The 26158-nt window shown below is 43.1% G+C and overlaps 1 protein-coding gene across 3 annotated transcripts; it reads left to right on the forward strand.

The window, feature by feature from the left end:
- Positions 1-1620: 1620 nt before the first annotated feature.
- On the forward strand, positions 1621-26158 carry LOC112254749 (nuclear receptor subfamily 4 group A member 1). Of its 3 annotated transcripts, none has more exons than XM_042324578.1 (7): positions 1621-1915; positions 22255-23087; positions 23297-23426; positions 23699-23862; positions 24122-24324; positions 24516-24694; positions 24934-26158. In XM_042324578.1, exons 2-7 carry the CDS (start codon positions 22257-22259, stop codon positions 25194-25196), a joined length of 1770 nt encoding a protein of 589 aa, XP_042180512.1. In that variant the 5' UTR covers positions 1621-1915; positions 22255-22256; the 3' UTR covers positions 25197-26158. The 3 variants fall into 3 exon arrangements, with proteins under 3 accessions (XP_042180512.1, XP_024283322.1, XP_024283323.1); XM_024427554.2 differs by lacking the exon at positions 1621-1915 and adding an exon at positions 17722-17874; XM_024427555.2 differs by lacking the exon at positions 1621-1915 and adding an exon at positions 17730-17885.

Below are 26158 nucleotides of genomic sequence, written 5' to 3' on the forward strand. Positions count from 1 at the left end.
TGCAATTAAAGGCATAATGTTAATGTTGGAGGTCCTCACGAACCACATCCAGTTAAAGCGTCCGGGGTGAAAAAGTGGATGAAAAAAGTTGAGCGAGGGAATTTTAAAAAAATAAAACGATAATTAAAAGTAAAAACCGTAAAGTTGGCAGGTTACAAGGTAAGGTTGGCAACAAACCGCACAGCAGCACGTAAACAAGTCTACAAGTTGTCTCGCTGAAACATGAGGTGATGCAGTGGGTGAATGGCATGACAATGGGCCTCAGGATCTCGTCATGGTATCACTGTGCATTCAAATTGCCATCGATAAAATGCAATTGTTTTCATTAGTCCGTAGCTTATGCCTGCCCTTACCATAACCCCGCCACCACCATGGGCACTCTGTTCACAACGCTGACATCAGCAATCGTCTCGCCCACATGACGCCATACACGCTGTCTGCCATCTGCCCAGTACAGTTGAAACCGGGATTCATCCGTGAAGAGCCAACTGAAGTCAGATACGACGCAAAACTGCAGTCAGGTCAAGTCCCTGGTGAGGATGACGAGCACGCAGATGAGCTTCCCTGAGATGCTTTCTGACAGTTTCTGCAGAAATTCTTAGGTTGTGCAAACCCACAGTTTCATCAGCTGTCCAGGTGGCTGGTCTCAGAGGATCCTGCAAGGGAAGAAGTCGGATGTGGAGTTCCTGGGCTGGCAGGATTACACATGGTCTGCGGTTGTGAGGCTGGTTGAACATACTGCTAAAAATTCTCTAAAATGATGTTTAATTCTCTTTAATTGTTTAATTTTCTAATTCTCTCTGGTTGGACATACTGCAAAAAATGGTCTAATATTACATTTAATTCTCTAAAATTACTAATTTAATTAACTTTAAATTCTCTGGCAACAGCTCTGGTGGACATTCCTGCAGTCAGCATGCCGATTGCAACTGCCCTCAAAACTTGAGAGATATGTGGCATTGTGTTGTGTGACAACTGTGGCCTTTTATTGTCCCCAGCACAAGGTGCACCTGTGTAATGATCGTGGTGGTGCTTCAGCTTCTTCATATGCCACACCTGTCAGGTGGATGGGCTATCTTGCCAAAGGAGAAATGCTCAGGATGTAAACACATTTGTGTACAACATTTGAGAGAAATAAGCTTTTGTGTGCATGGACAATTTCTGGATCAAAACATAGGACCAACAATTTACATGTTGCGTTTATATTTTGTTCATTGTAGCTATTTGTTCAAATATTTTTTATGTAACTGTTTATGTGTAGACCTACAGTGTGTGCAACACGATGAAAAGGGTAAGCAAAAGAAAGTGACATTTTACCCTATCTGGCAACAGACATCATACACAACAATAGGCTATTCTTCCGCAATCTATTTTTAGAAACTTGTTTCTCTTTTTCTTATTTTTGACGTCCTCAACCATTGAATTGTGTATCTCTAAGTCCCTGACATCGACAGATCTGACCTACGTCACATGCAGGGATTCCACCAACGTCAATGGGAACCCTTGATTTACGTCATCGGAGAGACTGGCCCTCATTGTTCTTCGCGAGACAAGCATCTCCCATTCTATCGAATACGAAACAGTGAATGGAACAAAGGGGAGTTAATTTAGCTGGAAAACAAGCATCAAATTGCATGAAGAAAAGCAGTGAAGAAAAGCCCACTTTGTTTTAAGGACTTTGCTGTTTTGTTGATCTTCTTGTGTCTTTTGAAATGACTTCAATATAAAAAGCAGAAGAGTAAACATGCAGAGCTTTGTAAACATATAAAGCATGCAGACAGACAGTAGAGATTAACCTGAAAAATCGGACTGGCTGGGAGTAAAATGACGACGAGAGTGTTGCGCTTTGAGATTGATGTGGAATGAAGCGAAACTACGGACAAGAGGATAGTTACAACAACATGATGATGCTCAGGCAAGTTAACGTTTTTTCTAAAGCTTTTATTTTAATAAAAATGTATGTTTGCAAAGGCTACATCACCTACAAATAGCCCATTTATGTAAAGGGAAAATATTTGCAAAATAGGCAACACAAGTAGCCTTTGCACTGTATGTAGGTTAACGGTTTACGTTCATTGTCAGTCTTGTCCTGGAGGCAGAACTGAGCTATTTCCCCTTAGATAGGCCAGCTGCTAACTCAAAATTGGGTATATTCTAAAAATTCCTGAAAACAAAAATGTGCTTTTTGTTCTTTATGTAGGGTTAGGGTTAGGCATTAGGGTTAGCAGTGTGGTTAAGGTTAGGGAAAAATCTGATTTTATGACTTTGTAGCTGTGCCAAATAGTGCCCACTCTGCAGAGCTGCCTCTAGTCTAGAACAAGATGTATGACTAAAAAGGCTAACCTGCGCACTGCATGTTCAAAATATTCATCACATAATGTCTCTTTCAAATAATAATCAGGAATCAAGAATGTCCAATCCTGTCCACTCACATTTTGTAATTATTGCATATACAGTACCAGTACCAGAATAATAGTGAAGACATCGACACTATGAAATAACCCATATGGAATCATGTAGTAACCAAAAAAGTGTTCAACAAATCAAAATATATTTTAGATTTTATGTTCTTCAAAGAAGCCACCCTTTGCCTTGATGACAGCTTTGCACACTCTTGGCATTGTCTCAAACAGCTTCACCTGGAATTCTTTTCCAACAGTCTTGAATGAGTTCCCACATATGCTGAGCACTTGTTGGCTGCTATTCCTTTACTCTGCGTTCCAACTCATCCCAAACCATCTCAATTGGGTTGAGGTCGGGGGATTGTGGAGGCCAGGTCATCTGATGCAGCACTCCATCACTCTCCTTCTTGGTCAAATAGCCCTTACACAGCCTGGAGATGTGTTTTGGGTCATTGTCCTGTTGAAAAACTAATGATAGTCCCACTAAGCGCAAACCAGATGGGATGTCGTATTGCTGCAGAATGCTGTGGTAGCCGTGATGGTTAAGTGTGCCTTGAATTCTAAATAAATCACTGACAGTGTCGTGACTTTACTTTCATTATTCTGGTGACTGTTATTTATCTAATCAACTATCTCTAGGTTTAATTGTTACCCAATTAAATTTATCATGTAACAATTAGCTCATTAGGAATTGGGACACCACTAAAGCGGTTCTTTAAAGAGTTACCATCTCTTGAATTAAACTCTAAAAGTCTTAATCTAGCACATCTATAAACAGTCAACTTATTAATCACAACCTCGTATCATATCATCATTCTGAACAGTCGTATCCTCCTTGCATCTGCAAAAACCCGAGCCTTACCTTATTCAGTACTACACATTTGTTTAATTATTTATTTGCTAGCTAACTAAATGGTATCACAGGATAAACTGACTGACATAATATGACTGTTTGTTACAAAAGTCATGAGTCATGGAGGGGGTGAGAGAGAGAGGGGGTGAGAGAGAGGGGGTGAAAGAGAGAGATAATACTTTGGTACATTTAGAAACTACTCTCACAGTAATCATATACTTTGCACATGAACCGCCGCCCTCTGAGTAAGAAATCATGAATGTATTTTCGTGAAATGTCTTTGTGTATTTCTGTCGAAAACAGGCCACCTTGGAAAGGGAGTTGGGCCTTTTAACGGCATGCTTGTAAGGCAATGATTGTCCCAAAGGGGTTCGCACCCGTATTCTACTGTTGTTCTCCTCTGCTGTGGTCCGGTATCTGGTGACTTGTAGTGTAGTTTGGAACAGAACTACAGAGTTTATTCAACTTCCATTCGCTCTGGAAGATGCTTCTTCGAAGATAGGCTAGCCAGCCATGTCAATGGTTTCCAGTGGGGTGATGAGAGTAGCATAATACGATTAATGGAATGATCCCACTTAAATGAGCTTTTCTAGATACTTTACTTAGGACAGCTAATCAGCTGTACCACTGACTGTCCGGGAGGTGACTTTATCGTCTCTACCTCGTGTTGATATTCAGAGTTCAAACCACTTTAAACGCGAGTTGCAGCTCAATGTCTTTCTGGTCTGATATGTTAATTCTTAATCCATTATTTTATACAGTTCATTCAAAAGGGCAATTTTGCCAGGCTGACATGCTCTCTGACCTCACTCAAGGGGGCGGTGACTTCCTTGTACAAAGTTATGGAAACAATTATAGTTTCTAAAATCACATCCCTCTCTTAACAAAAACACTTGCAAAATGTTTCATAATTCATGCACAATGCATCGGATGGACACTTCATGCATATAGTTGGTATACTTTCCAATTTGCAGTATTTCCTTTATAACATGTTTAATGACATCACAAAATAACAACCAAATCAGTGTTGTTTTAGGTCGCCTCTAACCATTCCCCACATTCTATGTTAGAAATATTGTTCCAGTATTCACTTTAGAACGTGTTAGCATTTCGTCGGGAAAAGGTCTGTGTAGACAAAGGCACATTCCTCTGGTGAACATTGGAGAGGGAGATGCTGAATGTTCTATCCCTTGATTTACAACAGGGTGTGGTTGAAGTTATTTATTGCAATGCTGATCTGACTTATTTGGATCCTCACAGGGCAGTCACCAGCAAAGCACCACCACACTATCACACCTGCTCCTCCATGCTTCACGGTGGGAACCACAGATGCAGAGATCATCAAATTGTATTTGTCACATGCGCCGAATACAACCTGACAGTGAAATGCTTACTTATAAGCCCTTAACCAACAATGCAGTTTTAAGAAAATACCTACAAAAATAAAATAATTATGAGATAAGAATAACAAATAGTTAAAGAGCAATAGTAAATAACAATAGCAGGGCTATATACAGGGGTACAGGGGGTACAGGGGGAATGCAAATAGCCTGGGTAGCCATTTGATTAGCTGTTCAGGAGTCTCATGGCTTGGGGGTAGAAGCTGTTTGAAGCCTCTTGGGCCAAGACTTGGCGCTCTGGTACTGCTTGCCATGCGGTAGCAGAGAGAACCGTCTATGCTGGAGTGCACCAGCTGTTGTTTACGTATATGCAATTGCACCCGCCCCGTGTTTTCCCAGAGGCTGCTGTTCCCATGTTCTTAATGTCGTCGTTCAGCCACGACTCAGTGAAACATAAGATATTACAGTTTTTAATGTCCTGTTGGTAGGATATACATGCTTTCAGTTCCATTTATTTTCCAGCGATTGAACGTTAGCTAGTAGGACGGAAGGGAACGGTAGATTAGCCACTCGTCTCCTGATCCTCACAAGGCACCCTGATCTTTTCCTGCGAAATCTACATTTTCTTCTCCAGCGAATGATGGGGATCTGGACCTGGTCTGGTATCTGTAAAAAATCACCTACTCTGTGTCTCACATAGACACGGTGGTTGGGACCAAACATCTCAAATTTGGACTCAGACCAAAGGACAGATTTCCACTGGTCTATGTCCATTGCTCGTGTTTCTAGGCCCAAGCACGTCTCTTCTTCTTAGAAGTGGTTTCTTTGCAGCAATTCGACCATGAAGACCTGATTCACACAGTCTCTTCTGAACAGTTGATATTGACATGTGTCTGTTACATGAACTTTGTGAAGCATTTATTTGGGCTGCAATCTGAGGTGCAGTTATTCTAATGAACTTATCCTCTGCAGCAGAAGTATCTCTGGGTCTTCCTTTCCTGTGGTGGTCCTCATGAGAGCCAGTTTCATCATAGCGCTTGATGGTCTTTGCAACTGCACTTGAAGAAACTTTCAAAGTTCTTGAAATGTTTCGTATTGACTGACCTTCATGTCTGAAAGTAATGATGGGCTGTCGTTTCTCTTTGCTTATTAGATTTTTTTCTTGCCATAATATGGGCTTAGTCCTATTTGGATAAAAGACCATCTTCTGTATATCCCCCCCTACCCTGTCACAACACAACTGATTGGCTCGAACGCATTAAGAAGGAAAGAAATTCCACAAATTAACTTTAAACAAGGCACACCTGTTAATTGAAATGCATTCCAGGTGACTACCTGATGAAAAGCATTCCAGGTGAAGCTGGTTGAGAGAATGCCAAGAGTGTGCAAAGCTGTCATCAAGGCAAAGGGTGGCTACTTTCAAGAATCTCAAATATAAAATATGTTTAGATTTTTTGAACTTTTGTGTTTACGACATGATTCCATATGGGTTATTTCATAGTTTTGATGTCTTCTATTATTCTACAGAGTAAAAAAATTCAAATAAACCTTATGAGTAGGTGTATCCAGAATTGTGACTGATACTGTATGAATATATACACACATACAGTATCAGTATATATATAGATATACAGTGGGGCAAAAAAGTATTTAGTCAGCCACAAATTGTGCAAGTTCTCCCACTTCAAAAGATGAGAGGCCTGTAATTTTCATCATAGGTACACATATACAGTGGGGAGAGCAAGTATTTGATACACTGCCGATTTTGCAAGTTTTCCTACTTACAAAGCATGTAGAGGTCTGTAATTTATCATAGGTACACTTCAACTGTGAGAGACGGAATCTAAAACAAAAATCCAGAAAATCACATTGTATGATTAGTAAGTAATTAATTTGCATTTTATTGCATGACATAAGTATTTGATACATCTGAAAAGCAGAACTTAATATTTGGTACAGAAACCTTTGCTTGCAATTACAGAGATTATATGTTTCCTGTAGTTCTTGACCTGGTTTGCACACACTGCAGCAGGGATTTTGGCCCACTCCTCCATACAGACCTTCTCCAGATCCTTCAGGTTTCGGGGCTGTCGCTGGTCAATACGGACTTTCAGCTCCCTCCAAAGATGTTCTATTGGGTTCAGGTCTGGAGACTGGCTAGGCAACTCCAGGACCTTGAGATGCTTCTTACGGAGCCAATCCTTAGTTGCCCTGGCTGTGTGTTTCGGCTCGTTGTCATGCTGGAAGACCCAACCACAACCCATCTTCAATGCTCTTACTGAGGGAAGGAGGTTTTTGGCCAAGATCTCACGATACATGGCCCCATCCATCCTCCCCTCAATACGGTGCAGTTGTCCTGTCCCCTTTGCAGAAAAGCATCCCCAAAGAATGATGTTTCCACCTCCATGCTTCTCGGTTGGGATGGTGTTCTTGGGGTTGTACTCATCCTTCTTCTTCCTCCAAACACGTGAGTGGAGTTTAGACCAAAAAGCTATATTTTTGTCTCATCAGACCACATGACCTTCTCCCATTCCTCCTCTGGATCATCCAAATGGTCATTGGAAACTTCAGACGGGCCTGGACATGGGCTGGCTTGAGCAGGGGGACCTTGCCTGCACTGCAGGATTTTAATCCATGACGGCGTAGTGTGTTACTAATGGTTTTCTTTGAGACTGTGGTCCCAGCTCACTTCAGGTCATTGACCAGGTCCTGCCGTGTAGTTCTGGGCTGATCCCTCACCTTCCTCATGATCATTGATGCCCCACGAGGTGAGATCTTGCATGGAGCCCCAGACCGAGGGTGATTGACCATCATCTTGAACTTATTCCATTTTCTAATAATTGCGCCAACAGTTGTTGCCTTCTCACCAAGCTGCTTGGCTATTGTCCTGTAGCCCATCCCAGCCTTGTGCAGGTCTACAATTTTATCCCTGATGTCCTTACACAGCTCTCTGGTCTTGGCCATTGTGGAGAGGTTGGAGTCTGTTTGATTGTGTGTGTGGACAGGTGTCTTTTATACAGGTAATGAGTTCAAACAGGTCAAATCAAATTTATTTATATAGCCCTTCGTACATCAGCTGATATCTCAAAGTGCTGTACAGAAACCCAGCCTAAAACCCCAAACAGCAAGCAATGCAGGTGTAGAAGCACGGTGGCTAGGAAAAACTCCCTAGAAAGGCCAAAACCTAGGAAGAAACCTAGAGAGGAACCAGGCTATGTGGGGTGGCCAGTCCTCTTCTGGCTGTGCCGGGTGGAGATTATAACAGAACATGGCCAAGATGTTCAAATGTTCATAAATGACCAGCATGGTCAAATAATAATAAGGCAGAACAGTTGAAACTGGAGCAGCAGCACGGCCAGGTGGACTGGGGACAGCAAGGAGTCATCATGTCAGGTAGTCCTGAGGCATGGTCCTAGGGCTCAGGTCCTCCGAGAGAGAGAAAGAAAGAGAATTAGAGAGAGCATACTTAAATTCACACAGGATACCGAATAGGACAGGAGAAGTACTCCAGATATAACAAACTGACCCTTGCCCCCCGACACAAACTACTGCAGCATAAATACTGGAGGCTGAGACAGGAGGGCTCAGGAGACACTGTGGCCCCATCCGAAGACACCCCCGGACAGGGCCAAACAGGAAGGATATAACCCCACACCACTAGAGGGATATCTTCAACCACCAACTTACCATCCTGAGACAAGGCCGAGTATAGCCCACAAAGATCTCCGCCACGGCACAACCCAAGGGGGGGCGCCAACCCAGACAGGAAGATCACAGGTGCAGTTAATACAGGTAATGAGTGGAGAACAGGAGGGCTTCTTAAATAAAAACTAACATGTCTGTGAGAGCCGGAATTCTTACTGGTTGGTAGGTGATCAAATACTTATGTCATGCAATAAAATGCAAATTAATTACTTAAAAATCACACAATGTGATTTTCTGGATTTTTGTTTTAGGTCCCGTCTCTCAGTGTACCTATGATAAAAATTACAGACCAAAACATTATGTGCCTAAAAATATCCAATATGAACTGTCAACCTAACCAAGACTGACAAAAGCTAAACTTAGATCAGCACATCATAGGGAATGGCATGTAACTTCTGGGTCACCTTGAGATAACCCACAAGAGTTCAGACAACTTCTTACTCAGTGACAGGCAGACAGTGGTGTTGATGGTTGCCATGACTTCTTGAGGTATGTGTGAGCAGTAGCTGTGTGGTGGTTGTGCCACTCTCATGCATTATTATCATAATCTCTGGTGTCTTCACTTGGTTTATGTTCCCATACCTGTCCTTACAGTAGCAATGCTATGAGGCATTAAAACAAACAAGCTATTCCAGTGCATGGTTACTTTTCAGATTTACATAATAAAAATGTATATAATTAATATTTTCCTCAAATATCTGGAAATATCCCATAGCCCACAGCTGGGCTGTGTCCCAAATGGTACCCTATTCCTTATTTAGTCTACTACTTTTGACCAAGGCCCTCTATGGGACTGTGAGCTAAAAATCACCCTTTAGGATGTTGACTTATACTGAACAAAAATATAAATGCAATATGTAAAGTGTTGGTGCCATGTCTCATGAGCTGAAATAAAAGATCCACAAAAACCTTATTTCTCTCAAATATTGTACACAAATTTGTTTACATCCCTGTTAGTGAGCATTTCTCCTTTGCCAAGATAATCCATCTACCTGAGAGGTATTGCATATCATGAAGCTGATTAAACAGCATGATCACTACACAGGTGCACCTTGTGCTGAGGACAATAAAAGGCCACTAAGATGTGCAGTTTTGTCACATGACACAATGCCACAGATGTCTCAAGTTTTTAGGGAGTGTGCAATTGGCATGCTGACTGCAGGAATGTAACACATATAATTATAACTTCCTGATTGTGACCCTGTACTCTTACCATTCCTCATAAAGCCTAAGCCCACATCATGCTATGGTAAGCATATCAATTCATGTGCTATAACTTTTATCAGTCACATTATGTGACATCTGTCATCATAGCCATTAAAAGTGGAAAGGCCTTACCCAATTGAACCATCATGTAGTGTACAGCTATGTCTTGTGTCACGTCTAAGTTTGCATTGCCAAGGCTTTACAAAAGGTCCCAGGCCTAAACTAATACCTAGGAGAGGGGAACGATATCTGATGCAGCCGCCCCATTTTTAGCCACATCCCCTCCATTATTCATCCCTGTCACTGCTTCTCAAGGTGTGAATCTACTAGGATAAGGGGGGTTTGTGAGCTGAAACATTCACCAATGGGATCCATGGGGCCCTGTGATGGGTTGAAGTATAGGATTTCAGACTTACAAATTTAAACAGCTGTCAAAGACTGTTCAGATTGGGGTCATCAGTTTTTTATTTTCAACTTCATCGACCAGCACCTGATCATTCCCTGTGGGGTTCTCATGTTGAGCACTCTCTATGCACAACAACAGTTCTCCCTTGTGAAGAGGTTTCCTGACCTCAATGGGACTTCCTGGATAAATAAAGGTAAAAAATAGAAGATAGATAGAAGGCTATGCCTGGAATTGATAACATTGTAAATCTAAGTTTAGGTGTATGTGTTGATCAACTTAATTATGTCTGAAATTGAATAAAGTCTACTAAATTGAGTCTATGGTTGATTAGCAACTACATGGTGCATGATTGGGGAAAAAGTGTTTTGAGGGAATCTGAAATAAAGAAACAAATAAGTGTTTAATACATGTTGTACACCTCAAGGGGTTGGTTGATATTTCCCTATTGTCACGATCGTTTGTAGCAATGGACCAAGACGCAGCGGATGTTGAGTTCCACAGAATTTTATTGATGAAGTGAAACTTAATAAAGACAACAAAAAAAAAAACTAACAACGAACCGTGACTACAGAGGTGCTACGTACACTTACTCAAAATACAATATCCCACAAACACAGGTAGGAACAATAACTACTTAAATATGATCCCAAATCAAATCAAATTTTATTTGTCACATACACATGGTTAGCAGATGTTAGTGCGAGTGTAGCGAAATGCTTGTGCTTCTAGTTCCGACAATGCAGTAATAACCAACAAGTAATCTAACTAACAATTCCAAAACTACTGTCTTATACACAGTGTAAGGGGATAAAGAATATGTACATAAGGATATATGAATGAGTGATGGTACAGAGCAGCATAGGCAAGATACAGTAGATGGTATCGAGTACAGTATATACAGTGCCTTGCGAAAGTATTCGGCCCCCTTGGACTTTGCGACCTTTTGCCACATTTCAGGCTTCAAACATAAAGATAGAAAACTGTTTTTTTGTGAAGAATCAACAACAAGTGGGACACTATCATGAAGTGGAACGACATTTATTGGATATTTCAAACTTTTTTAACAAATCAAAAACTGAACAATTGGGCGTGCAAAATTATTCAGCCCCTTTACTTTCAGTGCAGCAAACTCTCTCCAGAAGTTCAGTGAGGATCTCTGAATGATCCAATGTTGACCTAAATGACTAATGATGATAAATACAATCCACCTGTGTGTAATCAAGTCTGCGTAGAAATGCACCTGCACTTTGATAGTCTCAGAGGTCCGTTAAAAGCGCAGAGAGCATCATGAAGAATAAGGAACACACCAGGCAGGTCCGAGATACTGTTGTGAAGAAGTTTAAAGCCGGATTTGGATACAAAAAGATTTCCCAAGCTTTAAACATCCCAAGGAGCACTGTGCAAGCGATAATATTGAAATGGAAGGAGTATCAGACCACTGCAAATCTACCAAGACCTGGCCGTCCCTCTAAACTTTCAGCTCTTACAAGGAGAAGACTGATCAGAGATGCAGCCAAGAGGCCCATGATCACTCTGGATGAACTGCAGAGATCTACAGCTGAGGTGGGAGACTCTGTCCATAGGACAACAATCAGTCGTATATTGCACAAATCTGGCCTTTATGGAAGAGTGGCAAGAAGAAAGCCATTTCTTAAAGATATTCATAAAAAGTGTCGTTTAAAGTTTGCCACAAGCCACCTGGGAGACACACCAAACATGTGGAAGAAGGTGCTCTGGTCAGATGAAACCAAAATTGAACTTTTTGGCAACAATGCAAAACGTTATGTTTGGCGTAAAAGCAACACAGCTCATCACCCTGAACACACCATCCCCACTGTCAAACATGGTGGTGGCAGCATCATGGTTTGGGCCTGCTTTTCTTCAGCAGGGACAGGGAAGATGGTTAAAATTGATGGGAAGATGGATGGAGCCAAATACAGGACCATTCTGGAAGAAAACCTGATGGAGTTTGCAAAAGACCTGAGACTGGGACGGAGATTTGTCTTCCAACAAGACAATGATCCAAAACATAAAGCAAAATCTACAATGGAATGGTTAAAAAATAAACATATCCAGGTGTTAGAATGGCCAAGTCAAAGTCCAGACCTGAATCCAATCGAGAATCTGTGGAAAGAACTGAAAACTGCTGTTCACAAATGCTCTCCATCCAACCTCACTGAGCTCGAGCTGTTTTGCAAGGAGGAATGGGAAAAAATGACAGTCTCTCGATGTGCAAAACTGATAGAGACATACCCCAAGCGACTTACAGCTGTAATCGCAGCAAAAGGTGGCGCTACAAAGTATTAACATAAGGGGGCTGAATAATTTTGCACGCCCAATTTTTCAGTTTTTGATTTGTTAAAAAAGTTTGAAATATCAAATAAATGTCGTTCCACTTCATGATTGTGTCCCACTTGTTGTTGATTCTTCACAAAAAAATACAGTTTTATACCTTTATGTTTGAAGCCTGAAATGTGGCAAAAGGTCGCAAAGTTCAAGGGGGCCGAATACTTTCGCAAGGCACTGTACATATGAGATGAGTATGTAAACAAAGTGGCAAAGTTAAAGTGGCTAGTGTTACATGTATTACATAAGGATGCAGTCGATGATATAGAGTACAGTATATACGTATGCATATGAGATGAATAATGTAGGGTAAGTAACATTATATAAGGTAGCATTGTTAAAAGTGGCTAGTGATATATTTAAATCATTTCCCATCAATTCCCATTATTAAAGTGGCTGGAGTTGAGTCAGTGTCAGTGTGTTGGCAGCAGCCACTCAATGTTAGTGGTGGCTGTTTAACAGTCTGATGGCCTTGAGATAGAAGCTGTTTTTCAGTCTCTCGGTCCCAGCTTTGATGCACCTGTACTGACCTCGCCTTCTGGATGATAGCGGGGTGAACAGGCAGTGGCTCGGGTGGTTGATGTCCTTGATGATCTTTATGGCCTTCCTGTAACATCGGGTGGTGTAGGTGTCCTGGAGGGCAGGTAGTTTGCCCCCGGTGATGCGTTGTGCAGACCTCACTACCCTCTGGAGAGCCTTACGGTTGAGGGCGGTGCAGTTGCCATACCAGGCGGTGATACAGCCCACCAGGATGCTCTCGATTGTGCATCTGTAGAAGTTTGTGAGTGCTTTTGGTGACAAGCCGAATTTCTTCAGCCTCCTGAGGTTGAAGAGGCGCTGCTGCGCCTTCTTCACGATGCTGTCTGTGTGAGTGGACCAATTCAGTTTGTCTGTGATGTGTATGCCGAGGAACTTAAAACTTGCTACCCTCTCCACTACTGTTCCATCGATGTGGATAGGGGGGTGTTCCCTCTGCTGTTTCCTGAAGTCCACAATCGTCTACTTAGTTTTGTTTGACGTTGAGTGTGAGGTTATTTTCCTGACACCACACTCCAAGGGCCCTCACCTCCTCCCTGTAGGCCGTCTCGTCGTTGTTGGTAATCAAGCCTACCACTTTTGTGTCATCCGCAAACTTGATGATTGAGTTGGAGGCGTGCGTGGCCACGCAGTCGTGGGTGAACAGGGAGAACAATTAGAGACAACGATTACCAGCTGCCTCTAATTGGGAATCATACAAAATCACCAACATAGAAAAATAAACTAGAACCCCACATAGAAATAATCAACTAGAATAACCCCCAGTCATATCCTGACCTACTATACCATAGAGAAACAAAGGCTCTCTATGGTCAGGGCGTGACACCTATGCAATAGCCATTGTTTCCTGTTCATGTTTAATAGATCTAAGGCATTATTGTGGCTAGTTATATTTACGTAGCTATAATATAACCCACTGATTTAGGCAGTGTTAGAATTTCCCCTGCCTGTGGCTCTATCCCCATCTCCCAGGTACCATCCTTACAGGTGAAATGATACTAGTTCTGTATGTAGGAACAATTTTGGGCTTCATAAACACAGTGAGAAAAATAAGAAAATGTCCAGCAAGAAGCAAGTGTAAAATGTGTGTTGTTACTGAGTGACAGTGTGACAATCCTTTTCTTCAAAGTATGTCATGTGGGATGCCTGCTGGATATTCAAAACTTAGCTGTGATGTGACTGTATGTACAGAGCGTGGAGGAAGGGAGATGTGTGTGTGCCTGTGCATGTGCGCGCGTGCCAGGGAGGGAGGTGTGGTGACTATATAGGCAGCTGCTGTTGCCTGAGAGGTGTCAGACACTGCTCCATTTCACTCCTCAGCCAAGATCTTAACTCCACAGATAATCTTAACTCAACAGGTACGGCCACCATCTCAAAGCCTTACCTCATAAACACGGCAAAGGGAGCGCTGCCTATCACCACAAGGATGCCTGTGTGGGGTGGGGCTCGCTTTGGGGATAAAGCAGCTGACTTGTGACCAGGCCAGTCCTGATGCTCCAGACGCTCTTTTATCCCCTAGGTAGGGAAGAGGAAACCCATCCTGGTTATTCTTAATGCCACTGTTTCTCTGTGTGGGTTCACCTAGCCTGCTTTTAAAAAAATTAATTAGACATTACTTACAGCATGCCCAAAGACCCCCTCAGAGGGTGCGAGTGGCGATTAGTGATTTCTTGCTGTTGTGTGGTAGTGAGGAGGCAACTACTTAAGTGGTGTCTGTGCTTGTCCGCAGGCCTGTGCTTGTATGGCTGCTGATAAATGTCAGATGGCAGCTGGGTGCTGTGGATGGATGGTGGGAACTGAAGTGTCTGATCCCGAGGGAGGGCGTGTTGGGGTTTGGTCGTAGCTCTGCTTTACACTTGAGAGAGTCAATCTTTTGGAGAGAGGGAGTCATCTGACCTACATGGTGAATGTTTTTCTTATCTACTCTTAGGAAACCGGGTGTGTGTATACATGTCATGTGTAATGATCAGCAGACACTCTGGCTACGTCCCAATAATCTGTCCTTCCTCCTAAAGTGTGCACTTGAAAGTGTGCACTTGTTCAATTCCCTTCACTGATTTTAAAGAAAATGAGTGTTATAAGAAACATGGTGGAAACTCCTACTAGCCCTCCTCCAATTCAGTGCTTTAAAATTGATGATAAATGGTGAACGAGTGCACACTTCAGGAGAAAGGAGATATTATTGGGACATAGGTGGCGCCAACTGCTATATTCAACCATAGAAGTAGAATTACTAGATCAAACTTTCCCATTCAAGTCAATGTTCTGCAATGGGAAATTATAATTATCTTCAAATACAGGGGATCAGTATAGACAGTTTATCATTGGTGAGTGATTTGCAATTTACATGTCAGAGTGTTTTCTGGAGTGAAATCTACAGGGACAATGGGTCTAGATCTGTTGTCTATGCTCTAAGTATAGAAGATGAACATATATTGTACTCTGAGAGACTGGATGGCATTATAGGATATCATATCATACAGTATATCTTTCCACCATGTCTATAGCCTCTATTACACTGAGACATTAGTTAGGTTAGACTACTGCTGGGGTTTCCCCCCCTCCCACTCTCTCCCCAGGTGGTTGGTGAAAACAACAGTTTCTTCCCCCAAGTTTCCAGAATATGGTGCACCAGATGGATGAATATTGACTCTACAGTATAGCATGTTTTACTGTACATACTGTGTGTTGGGATTGGGATGGATTCAAAGTCAAGGGAGGAATTTGGAGATATGAGTCATGTCATTGCACTGTGGTCCTGGCCTGCCTGCACTGGGACTGGAAAGAGAGCAGAGTGCAGACATAGACAGTAAAGTGCAGGTACTCACATTTACTGCAAGGGTACAGGTGTAAGACTGGGCCTTTTGTATAAGTACGGGTTGTTCTCTGATATTTTTAGCAACATCACCATCTTCATATTATACTTTGCAGTATGACCCCAATGAGAGTGAATGAGGAAGTCTGGAGTCACACACACATGAACACACACGCATGCTTGTTTGTGTTTTTAGGCCTGAACTAGACTTCATCTTTGTCTGAGAAACAGGTCGTTGTTGTTCAATAGAGTAGTAGATTGTCATACTGTCCCATATTGTTGACTGACACACATTACACTTTCTGACTCAACTAAATTTGCTAGGTACTCTGCTGTTATAGGATGAAGTTGTCCGTAGACCCTGATTTGGGGTCACTTTTAGCTTTTTCAGGGTTAGGGTTACGATTGAGGGAGGGGAAACTGATCCTAGAGCTGCACCTACCACTCCCGAGCGGTACTCTGCTGCCAGAATGATCAAAACTTGCAGTAAATATAAGTTTCTGTGGAAACTTCCCCAGAGGAAGTGGAGATGGCAAAAAATGAAGGCTATACGAGGGGTGTCAAACTCAATTCCTGGAGGATGGGGTGCCTGCTGGTTTAAAAATATATTTTTTATAAATTAGTCATCCAGGTGAGGGAGTTCCTTACTAATCAATTACCTTTATTGATCAATAAAGGGAGGAGCAAAAACCCGCAGGCACTCGGCCCTCCATGAATTGAACTGGGTATTCAGTCCCTGAATTCTGAGCATTTACCTGTCGAGAAGGTGCCAACACCTTTACAGTTGTTTTAGTGCCCTGCATGGCTTTAGGACTGTATGGATACACCTGTCTGATCTTGTTGGCATTGTAATAATAATACCTTGATGCAGCCACCTGCATATGTTTCCCGCTTGTTACGCTTCAAGCAGGGCTTGGCTTTTCCTGCGTACACACACCCTCAACACACCCATGCATACTACAACTTGTCGAGCTGCACCTACTCTGCATCCCAATTCTCCACCCTCTTCCCTGAAGTGTGCACTTGGATTTAAAAGCATAAGATTGTTATAAGCATGGACTGTTACACCAATCCTATACTTTTAAATCCATGTCGTGGAGTGCACAAATGCTCACTTTGGGGAAAAGGGTGGAGAATTGGAGCACAGGCCTCCTAGAATGTAGGCTAGTGTAATTATATAGTCCAGCTGATTAATAAAAAGGCCTTCATACAATATCAAATCAAATTGTATGTCACATGCGCCGAAAACACCTTGCAGTGAAATGCTTACTTACAAATCCTAAACAACAATGCGGTTTCAAAAATATAAAATAAATAAAATATACCTTTTAAAAAATATGAATAAGAAGTAACAAATAATTAAAAAGCAGCAGTAAAATATCAATAGCGAGGCTATATACAGAGCGTATGCCATATGTTAATGTGTTATGTCATTAATAAGGTTTACACTTTACATACAGTGCCCATTTTTACTGTGTAATTATTAATGTAAGTACAGTTTAACAAGTATTATAATTACTAAATTGTTCAAATTTTACTTAGAATATAGGTCTACAGCTAGACCTTAAAGCCAGTGAATTAAACCTAACTGAGCAATTGTGTATATAAACTCCCTCAATTTACATCCCTGTTTGCAAGTGTCACTGTTTACAAATGGTATGTTAGACTAGACATATTAGCCTTTATATAGGCTACATTGTGTACCATTTGAATAGCCTATAGTTAGGGCCTATGCTATTTAAATAGACTTAAACAAAACGACCCAGCATATAGTCTTTACAAGGACTTCCCTATGACAAACCATTAATTACGTTATCTCTGTCACTCATTTGGCAGTTATTAACTTTGCTTTAAGCAATACAATGTAATCATCTGACGTTTATTTTTGGCCTATTCCAGGCAGTTATAGCTCTACGCGTGTAACCAGGTCTAAATTTAGATCAAACGTTCCGCCGTCGCTTGCGTCAATGGAATCCCGAGCGTGCGTCAGAGTATAAGAACGTCTGTGTGAGAACGATGCCATTGGCTCCTGACCCGGAAAAATCACCGCCCCTTTGCTATTTTTGCGGAAAGACACGCCTAGAGCCGGGGCCACCCGACGTAACGGCAAAATAAAAGTGACTGTATATATTACACTCTACCCGAAGTCTGAAGATTTCATTCCCTTTCTGAACTGTAGACAGAGGTTTAATACACTTGATGCTTCTCCATCACTCGGAATAAATGAAAATCTGTCTAAGGAATTTAGAGGATTTATAGATCAGGTTAGTAAAAGGTATTTATTATTATTTTGCATGCATGCTAGTGGTCTTCACTGTTTTGTTATGGATCCGATTGGCAAGGATGCTTTTTTTTAATCTTCGAAAACTTTACCCTCCTAAAGAGCTTACTTATTGAATGATTTGTGGCATTTTAGCCTACTTGCAATGACTGTAAATTTGTTTTCTTGATCATGTGATAAAGTAGCCTAGTTTCATTCTATTTTCGAATGACATATACAGAAAAGGCAATGTTTAGATGCTATACCATTCGAATAGGCTACAGCTGCTTAAAACTGTTAATCAAATAAAAGCTTAATAACATGTCAGACCAAATGATAGATGTCTTGGATATCATTGTAGACTTGACTGCATTCAACATTGATCGCTATCACGTTTGTGAATTGACGATGTGTTGATGTGTGTTGTGTTGCAACCAGCCGCACACTCCTTCAGTTCTCTATCACTGACTGATTTTTGCCTCGCACGTTTCAAAGCCTATCTCTAGACTATGCTGTTTAACAGGGCTATTTTATAGGGCCTTTTATATGGGGCCAATAGGGGTGTATTGATGGTCTGAAATAGTTGAGAATATGAGTGGTAGGCTATTTATAGTTTTGTAATATTTGCTCTTCATGGTCAGTTATTAACGTAATCCATGTGTATTATTTTATTATATGAAATAAATAGGCTGATGCATCACATTGTTATAAACTTAAGCTACTAATGAGAAAGATCAGACAGGTGGCGATGTGGCCAGTAGTTTTACTGGGTGTTCAAGAGGAGGCAGTGGCGGTATCGGATGTCTCACTGTTGTCTCTCTTGTCCTCATCTTCTCAGATGCACACATATCCTCTGCGTGCATGTTACACATGGGGTTCAGAGGTTAACTTGTGACCTTTTGATGTAAGCACCCTTTTTATAGGTCAAGGATGTTTCTTACTTTAGTTTGTGTGCATCAAGTGTATAGTTTCTCTCACCAAAGCACATGCTAAGAGGTAAAAACACAAGTCACTGTTTAGGGGCAGAATAGCTTACACCCAGACATGTTGTTGGTGATGATACACTATATATACAAAAGTATATGGACACCCCTTCAAATTAGTGAATTTGGCTATTTCTGCCACACCATTGCTAACAGAGCCCTGACCTCAACACCATCAAACACCTTTGGGATGAATTGGAATGCAGACTGCGAGCCAGGCCTAATCGCACAACGTCAGAGCCTGACCTCACTAATGTTCTTGTGGCTGAATGGATGCAAGGTCCCACAGCAATGTTCCAACATCTAGTGGAAAGCCTTTCCAGAAGAGTGGAGGCTGTTATAGCAGCAAAGGAGGGACCAACTCCATATTATTTTGTAATGAGATGTTCGACAAGCAGGTGTCCACATACTTTTGGTCATGTAGTGTATAAACAGGAAAAAGCAGTGATTCCACATAAATTCAAGTATTTAGCATAATTGTTTATTTTATATTGCTTTTAGTCATGCCAGAATATCTTGAGATATTCAAAGTTTTGACTGACCAACAGCCTTCATTGCGATTTTAACTAAAATTGAATTAAGACAATAATTAAGATATGAATTAGATCAGATGATTATAGCTACAGATTAGTGAAAGAACACCTCCTGGAGAAAAATCCTCCAGATCCGATTTTGTTCTGATATGGACAGTTCTGAGAGGTAGACATGAATCGCATAGACATGTCCAGCTGCTAAAGACACCTTAGCATCTCGCCACATCCCTCCGCTCCGCCAGGCCTGTCACCTTCCCCTCTTCAGCTGGCATTTAGCCCACCGTGGAACCCAATCCCCAGACCTTGGGTAGGAGGGTTGCCCTGTTCATAACCGAAGGGGTGGGTTTCAAAGCATTCAAAGCCAGTAATCAATATCCTCCAGCAAGACTATCTCCCCATCAGCCAGTCAGCCGGCTTTCCAGGCTTTCTCAGAATCACCAAAGGGGTACCAAGAGGCCTAAAGCTGTGGCAGCATGAGGAGAGGGGGGAAGTGTTTCTGTATGGGATGATGTCAGGATGCGCTATTGGAGAGGTGTTAAAAAGGGATCCCTAAGACGGGTTAAGTTTCTTTACTGTTGTTGACTTAAGTGATTAGTAAGGAGGCTTGCAGATGATAGTTGTAGAGTTGTTTACAGGTTATTGCACCTGGTTTGGCTGGAGTGATGGTGAACTTGGAGCGTACGGCAGGTGGGCCTATAGGGTCTACTCATGCTACATTACTCAGCATAAATGGCACCATTTCAATTATTTCGTAATTTCAGCAGTTATGTTGGCCTCACGTTTTGATAGAGAACAAATCAAATCAAATCTAATTTATTTATATAGCCCTTCGTACATCAGCTGATATCTCAAAGTGCTGTACAGAAACCCAGCCTAAAACCCCAAACAGCAAGCAATGCAGGTGTAGAAGCACGGTGGCTAGGAAAAACTCCCTAGAAAGGCCAAAACCTAGGAAGAAACCTAGAGAGGAACCAGGCTATGTGGGGTGGCCAGTCCTCTTCTGGCTGTGCCGGGTGGAGATTATAACAGAACATGGCCAAGATGTTCAAATGTTCATAAATGACCAGCATGGTCGAATAATAATAAGGCAGAACAGTTGAAAACTGGAGCAGCAGCACAGTCAGGTGGAAGTTGAAACTGGAGCAGCAGCATGGCCAGGTGGACTGGGGACAGCAAGGAGTCATCATGTCAGGTAGTCCTGGGGCATGGTCCTAGGGCTCAGGTCAGTTAACTGGAACAGCAGCATGGCCAGGTGGACTGGGGACAGCAAGGAGTCATCATGTCAGGTAGTCCTGGAGCTCAGGTCCTAGGGCTCAGGTCCTCCGAGAGAGAGAAAGAAAGAGAGAAGGAGAGAATTAGAGAATGCACACTTAGATTCACACAGGACACCGAATAGGACAGGAGAAGTACTCCAGATATAACAAACTGACCCCAGCCCCCGACACACAAACTACTGCAGCATAAATACTGGAGGCTGAGACAGGAGGGGTCAGGAGACACTGTGGCCCCATCCGAGGTCACCCCGGACAGGGCCAAACAGGAAGGATATAACCCCACCCACTTTGCCAAAGCACAGCCCCCACACCACTAGAGGGATATCTTCAACCACCAACTTACCATCCTGAGAGAAGGCTGAGTATAGCCCACAAAGATCTCCGCCACGGCACAACCCAAGGGGGGCGCCAACCCAGACAGGATGACCACAACAGTGAATCAACCCACTCAGGTGACGCACCCCCTCCAGGGACGGCATGAGAGAGCCCCAGTAAGCCAGTGACCCAGCCCCTGTAATAGGGTTAGAGGCAGAGAATCCCAGTGGAAAGAGGGGAACCGGCCAGGCAGAGACAGCAAGGGCGGTTCGTTGCTCCAGAGCCTTTCCGTTCACCTTCCCACTCCTGGGCCAGACTACACTCAATCATATGACCCACTGAAGAGATGAGTCTTCAGTAAAGACTTAAAGGTTGAGACCGAGTTTGCGTCTCTGACATGGGTAGGCAGACCGTTCCATAAAAATGGAGCTCTATAGGAGAAAGCCCTGCCTCCAGCTGTTTGCTTAGAAATTCTAGGGACAATTAGGAGGCCTGCGTCTTGTGACCGTAGCGTATGTGTAGGTATGTACGGCAGGACCAAATCAGAGAGATAGGTAGGAGCAAGCCCATGTAATGCTTTGTAGGTTAGCAGTAAAACCTTGAAATCAGCCCTTGCTTTGACAGGAAGCCAGTGTAGAGAGGCTAGCACTGGAGTAATATGATCAAATTTTTTGGTTCTAGTCAGGATTCTAGCAGCCGTATTTAGCACTAACTGAAGTTTATTTAGTGCTTTATCCGGGTAGCCGGAAAATAGAGCATTGCAGTAGTCTAACCTAGAAGTGACAAAAGCATGGATTAATTTTTCTGCATCATTTTTGGACAGAAAGTTTCTGATTTTAGCAATGTTACGTAGATGGAAAAAAGATGTCCTTGAAATGGTCTTGATATGTTCTTCAAAAGAGAGATCAGGGTCCAGAGTAACGCCGAGGTCCTTCACAGTTTTATTTGAGACGACTGTACAACCATTAAGATTAATTGTCAGATTCAACAGAATATCTCTTTGTTTCTTGGGACCTAGAACAAGCATCTCTGTTTTGTCCGAGTTTAATAGTAGAAAGTTTGCAGCCATCCACTTCCTTATGTCTGAAACACATGCTTCTAGCGAGGGCAATTTTGGGGCTTCACCATGTTTCATTGAAATGTACAGCTGTGTGTCATCCGCATAGCAGTGAAAGTTTACATTATGTTTTCGAATAACAACAATTAAGAACAGCGACTACAGAATGCAACTATTTGGCTTCAGAATATTTTTCTTAAATATTGTTTTGTCTTTTTTTAGCAATGCCCTGTGTTCAAACTCAGTATGGAACTGTGCCCTACGACAACAACTACTTTATCTCTGAGTTCCTGAACCCTGACCTCAGTGCTAAGCCAGCCATGGACATCGGTGCCCAGCGGGACCAGATCACCGCCTCCTCCCTCCCCAGCATCAACACCCTGGTGGGCAGCGGCTACGTGGGCGAGTTTGACGCCTACTCGTGCCAGATCACCACCTCTGCCTCCAATGCCCCCTCCGGCCCCGCTGCCGGCGGCAGCTCCAGCCCTCAGGCTCAGCACTCAGCCTTCAAACTGGACGACCTCCAAGTGTACGGCTGCTACCCGGGCTCCTTTGCCCTCAGCTACCTCGACGAGACGCTGTCCTCCTGTGGCTCCGATTACTATGGCAGCCCTGCGTCGGCCACCGCCTCCCCACCCACCCCGGGCTTCCAGAGCCAGCCTGGCTCGGCCTGGGACTCCCCCTTCAGCCCCTACTCCCCAGGCCCTGGGTGCTGGGTGGCTGATAAGTCAGGCTTAGCTCAGCAACCCTCCTTCTTCACCTTCACCCCCCCGGTGGAGCAGCATTCCCCCCTGGGGCAGCATCAGGGCCCCCATCAAGGTGAGGAGGACCCTTTCTTCCAGCCCTCACAGCAGCATGCCTCCCCTCTCCATTACACCCCCTTATCCCTGGACCAGGTGTCCCTGGACAGCCCCGGGCTCATGGAGGGGCCTATGTTGTCCCCTAAGATCTGCAGCCCCGGAGCCAACGAGGGTCGCTGTGCGGTGTGTGGGGACAACGCCTCCTGTCAGCACTACGGGGTCCGCACCTGTGAGGGCTGCAAGGGCTTCTTTAAGGTAGGAAGCATCACAGTACTTATATTATTATTATTTTGCAGACTGGCTGCCTCAGAATTTTTTATAATTCAGTTGCACATAATAACCTATTCATACATTAACTTGGCTCCAGTTCCAGTAGAAGTGTGATTATAAAAGAGAGGGGAACATTGAGAAATGTGCAGGAAAATAATCACACTGTTCTTTGTTTTTATTTTCACTTCTTGCAGCGAACTGTACAGAAGAATGCTAAATATGTGTGCCTAGCCAACAAAGACTGTCCAGTAGACAAGCGGAGGAGGAACCGGTGCCAATTCTGCCGTTTCCAGAAGTGCCTCGTGGTGGGAATGGTGAAAGAAGGTAATGCCATGTTACACCCCCTTAAAGCCTTCAGTGACTATTATATTTGATGTGAAACCCAAGCTTGAACTGACAGTCATGTGAAACCCAAGCTAAGAATGACTGAAATGCTAAGCTGAAGCTTTACAGTGCCCACTTGTAGAAAAAGAGAAACTGAAATGGATATAGCAATTGTTTAGCTAAACGGAGGCTTGCGGTGACAGTCATATAAGAATTTCAGACACGTACAGTCAGTGAAAGTATTTGTTATTATTTCTCTCTCTCATTTACAGTCGTCCGCACAGACAGCCTGAAAGGTCGCAGGGGTCGTCTGCCCTCTAAACCCAAGACTGTACCAGAGTCAGCGTCCACCACCCCACCCATCAACATCATCACCTCTCTTGTCAGGGCTCACATAGACTCCAACCCCGCCATTGGAAAACTGGACTACTCCAAGGTAAGACCTCCAGACCTTGTCATGTGACTCATGGAACAGCATATTATTGGTTGTCTGTTAAGTGCCTACAGTAGCTCGTCTTTGCTGTTGAATCTCTCTCAGAATTTAGCTAAAGTTAAGCTTCTTGCTTTAATATCGTTGTATGTAATTCATCTTCTTTGATTGAAGTGATCTCGATCACATTTCACACTATATGTTATGACGAGATGGACATCAGAGGCAGTGAGTCATCCCTTTCTTTCCTCTTTCCACTCCTCAGTACCATGAGACAGTGGTCAGCCTATCAGAGAAAGAGGATGCCAACGACATCCAGCAGTTCTACGACCTGCTGACTGGCACCATGGATGTGCTGCGGAAATGGGCCGAGACCATCCCAGGATTCACCGCCTTCTGCCCAGAAGACCAGGAGCTGCTCCTGGAATCTGCTTTCGTGGAACTCTTCATCCTCCGGCTAGCATACAGGTATAATTACCACTGTAAACATTGTCTGCATCCCAAATGGCACCCTATTCCCTATGGGCCCTGGTCAAAAATGATGCAGTTAATAGGGAATAGACTGCCATTTGGGACGCACTAATTTACTGTATAATTCCTTTAAAACAAATGTGCACCCAATGTTTCTGCAATATATGTTAAGGCTGTTCTGTCTCTAGGTCGAGTCCTGAGAAGAACAAGCTGATCTTCTGCAATGGTGTGGTCCTTCACCGTATGCAGTGTGTGAGGGGCTTTGGCGACTGGATCGACTCCATCATGGACTTCTCCCAGAGCCTCCACCGCATGAACCTGGACGTGTCCTCATTCGCCTGCCTCGCAGCACTCGTCATCATCACAGGTGAAACACATTCACATGCAAACACACGAAGACAGACAGACAGACAGACACAATTTCACTATACTGTTAGTTTTAGTGAACCCCTTCTCTGCTCCACTAGGAGTTGAAAGCAATAAGTCTGGTAAGTTCTGGTTACTCAACTGAAACACTCATACTATATGCTTGTGGTATATAGCCTGTCACAAGCCCATTTATGAATGTGTCTGATCAAGAGGTTTCTCCTTGTTTTTTCTCCTCAGATCGCCATGGCCTTAAAGAGCCCAAACGGGTGGAGGAGTTCCAGAACCGCCTCATAACCTGTCTGAGGGACCACGTGGCCGGCAGTGGCTCCGACGCGGGGCGGCCCCAGCCCAACTTCCTGTCCCGTCTGCTAGGGAAGCTCCCCGAGCTGCGCACCCTCTGCACCCAAGGCCTGCAGCGCATCTTCTACCTGAAGCTGGAGGACTTGGTCCCTCCACCACCCATCGTAGACAAAATCTTCATGGATACCTTACCTTTCTGAAAAGACAGACAAAAAGATGAAGAGGAATGATTAAGTGATGATGCTGAGGGGACAAAAATATGATAAACTGAGGAGGTGAATAGGGGGCCCTTGTCTGTGTCTATTACATTTGGGACTTATAGGACACCCCCCACTGAAGTGGCATCTCCCCTTTCCAGTGCACTGACTTGATGAAAAGTGTCTGATTCTGCCTCTGGTCCAGTGTCTAAAAGTGAGGACTTAGACTGTATTTTTCTCACATTTAGTTTAATAACAAAAACCTGTGGGTGACAGAATTGGATGTTTATTTTCCAATCTGTGGAATTATCCTGGACAATGCATTCAACAAGAGAGAGGAAGACATGAGATAACAATTCTAGATTTTGGTCTCTTTTGTAAGTGTGACTTTGTAGAGTGGCTTTATCGCTATGCAAAAAAATGTGTACGTTTGTGTTTTTGCACGCTACAAAATATTGAGAGACAGTTGGTGTGTATGTACAGCTCTGAGGGGGAAAAGCAGGCATGTTCACACCTGAACACCCACTTAAACCTAAGTTCTCAAAAATCCTATTGAGTTTCCAAATCCCAACACAACTTAATTTAGTAGCTGTTCCAAGTTGACACATAGGGAGGCCAACAGTGTCAAACGCTGGAGTCTCCAGTCCACTAGCCTTTCTCAAAGACAACTGTTGCGTCCTACATTTCAAAGTGAGTATTTTCAGTGAAACCATAATAATAATAATAGCCATTTGTAGTCCTGATACCACACATTTACACCTATAGAAGGTCGGACCAAAGGGTTGCTGTCTATCTGTCTGCAGTGACAGCTGGCTATTGTTGTGACATTTACAGCTCATCAACCACAAAGCCTTAATGTACTTTACAGGCCCAGTGCAGTCAAAAATGTGATTTTCCTGTTTATATTTATATTTTCACACTATGAGGATGGAATAATACTGTGAAATTGTTAAAATTATGATAAT

The sequence above is a fragment of the Oncorhynchus tshawytscha genome, linkage group LG07, assembly GCF_018296145.1.
Source record: "Oncorhynchus tshawytscha isolate Ot180627B linkage group LG07, Otsh_v2.0, whole genome shotgun sequence".
NCBI lineage: Eukaryota > Metazoa > Chordata > Actinopteri > Salmoniformes > Salmonidae > Oncorhynchus > Oncorhynchus tshawytscha.

Coding starts and splice junctions, on each gene's coding strand:
- LOC112254749 (XM_042324578.1), top strand. CDS start 22,257: ATGCCCTGTGTTCAAACTCAGTATGGAACTGTGCCCTACGACAACAAC. Junction 23,088..23,296: donor GCTGCAAGGGCTTCTTTAAG/GTAGGAAGCATC, acceptor CACTTCTTGCAG/CGAACTGTACAGAAGAATGC. Junction 23,427..23,698: donor GGTGGGAATGGTGAAAGAAG/GTAATGCCATGT, acceptor TCTCATTTACAG/TCGTCCGCACAGACAGCCTG.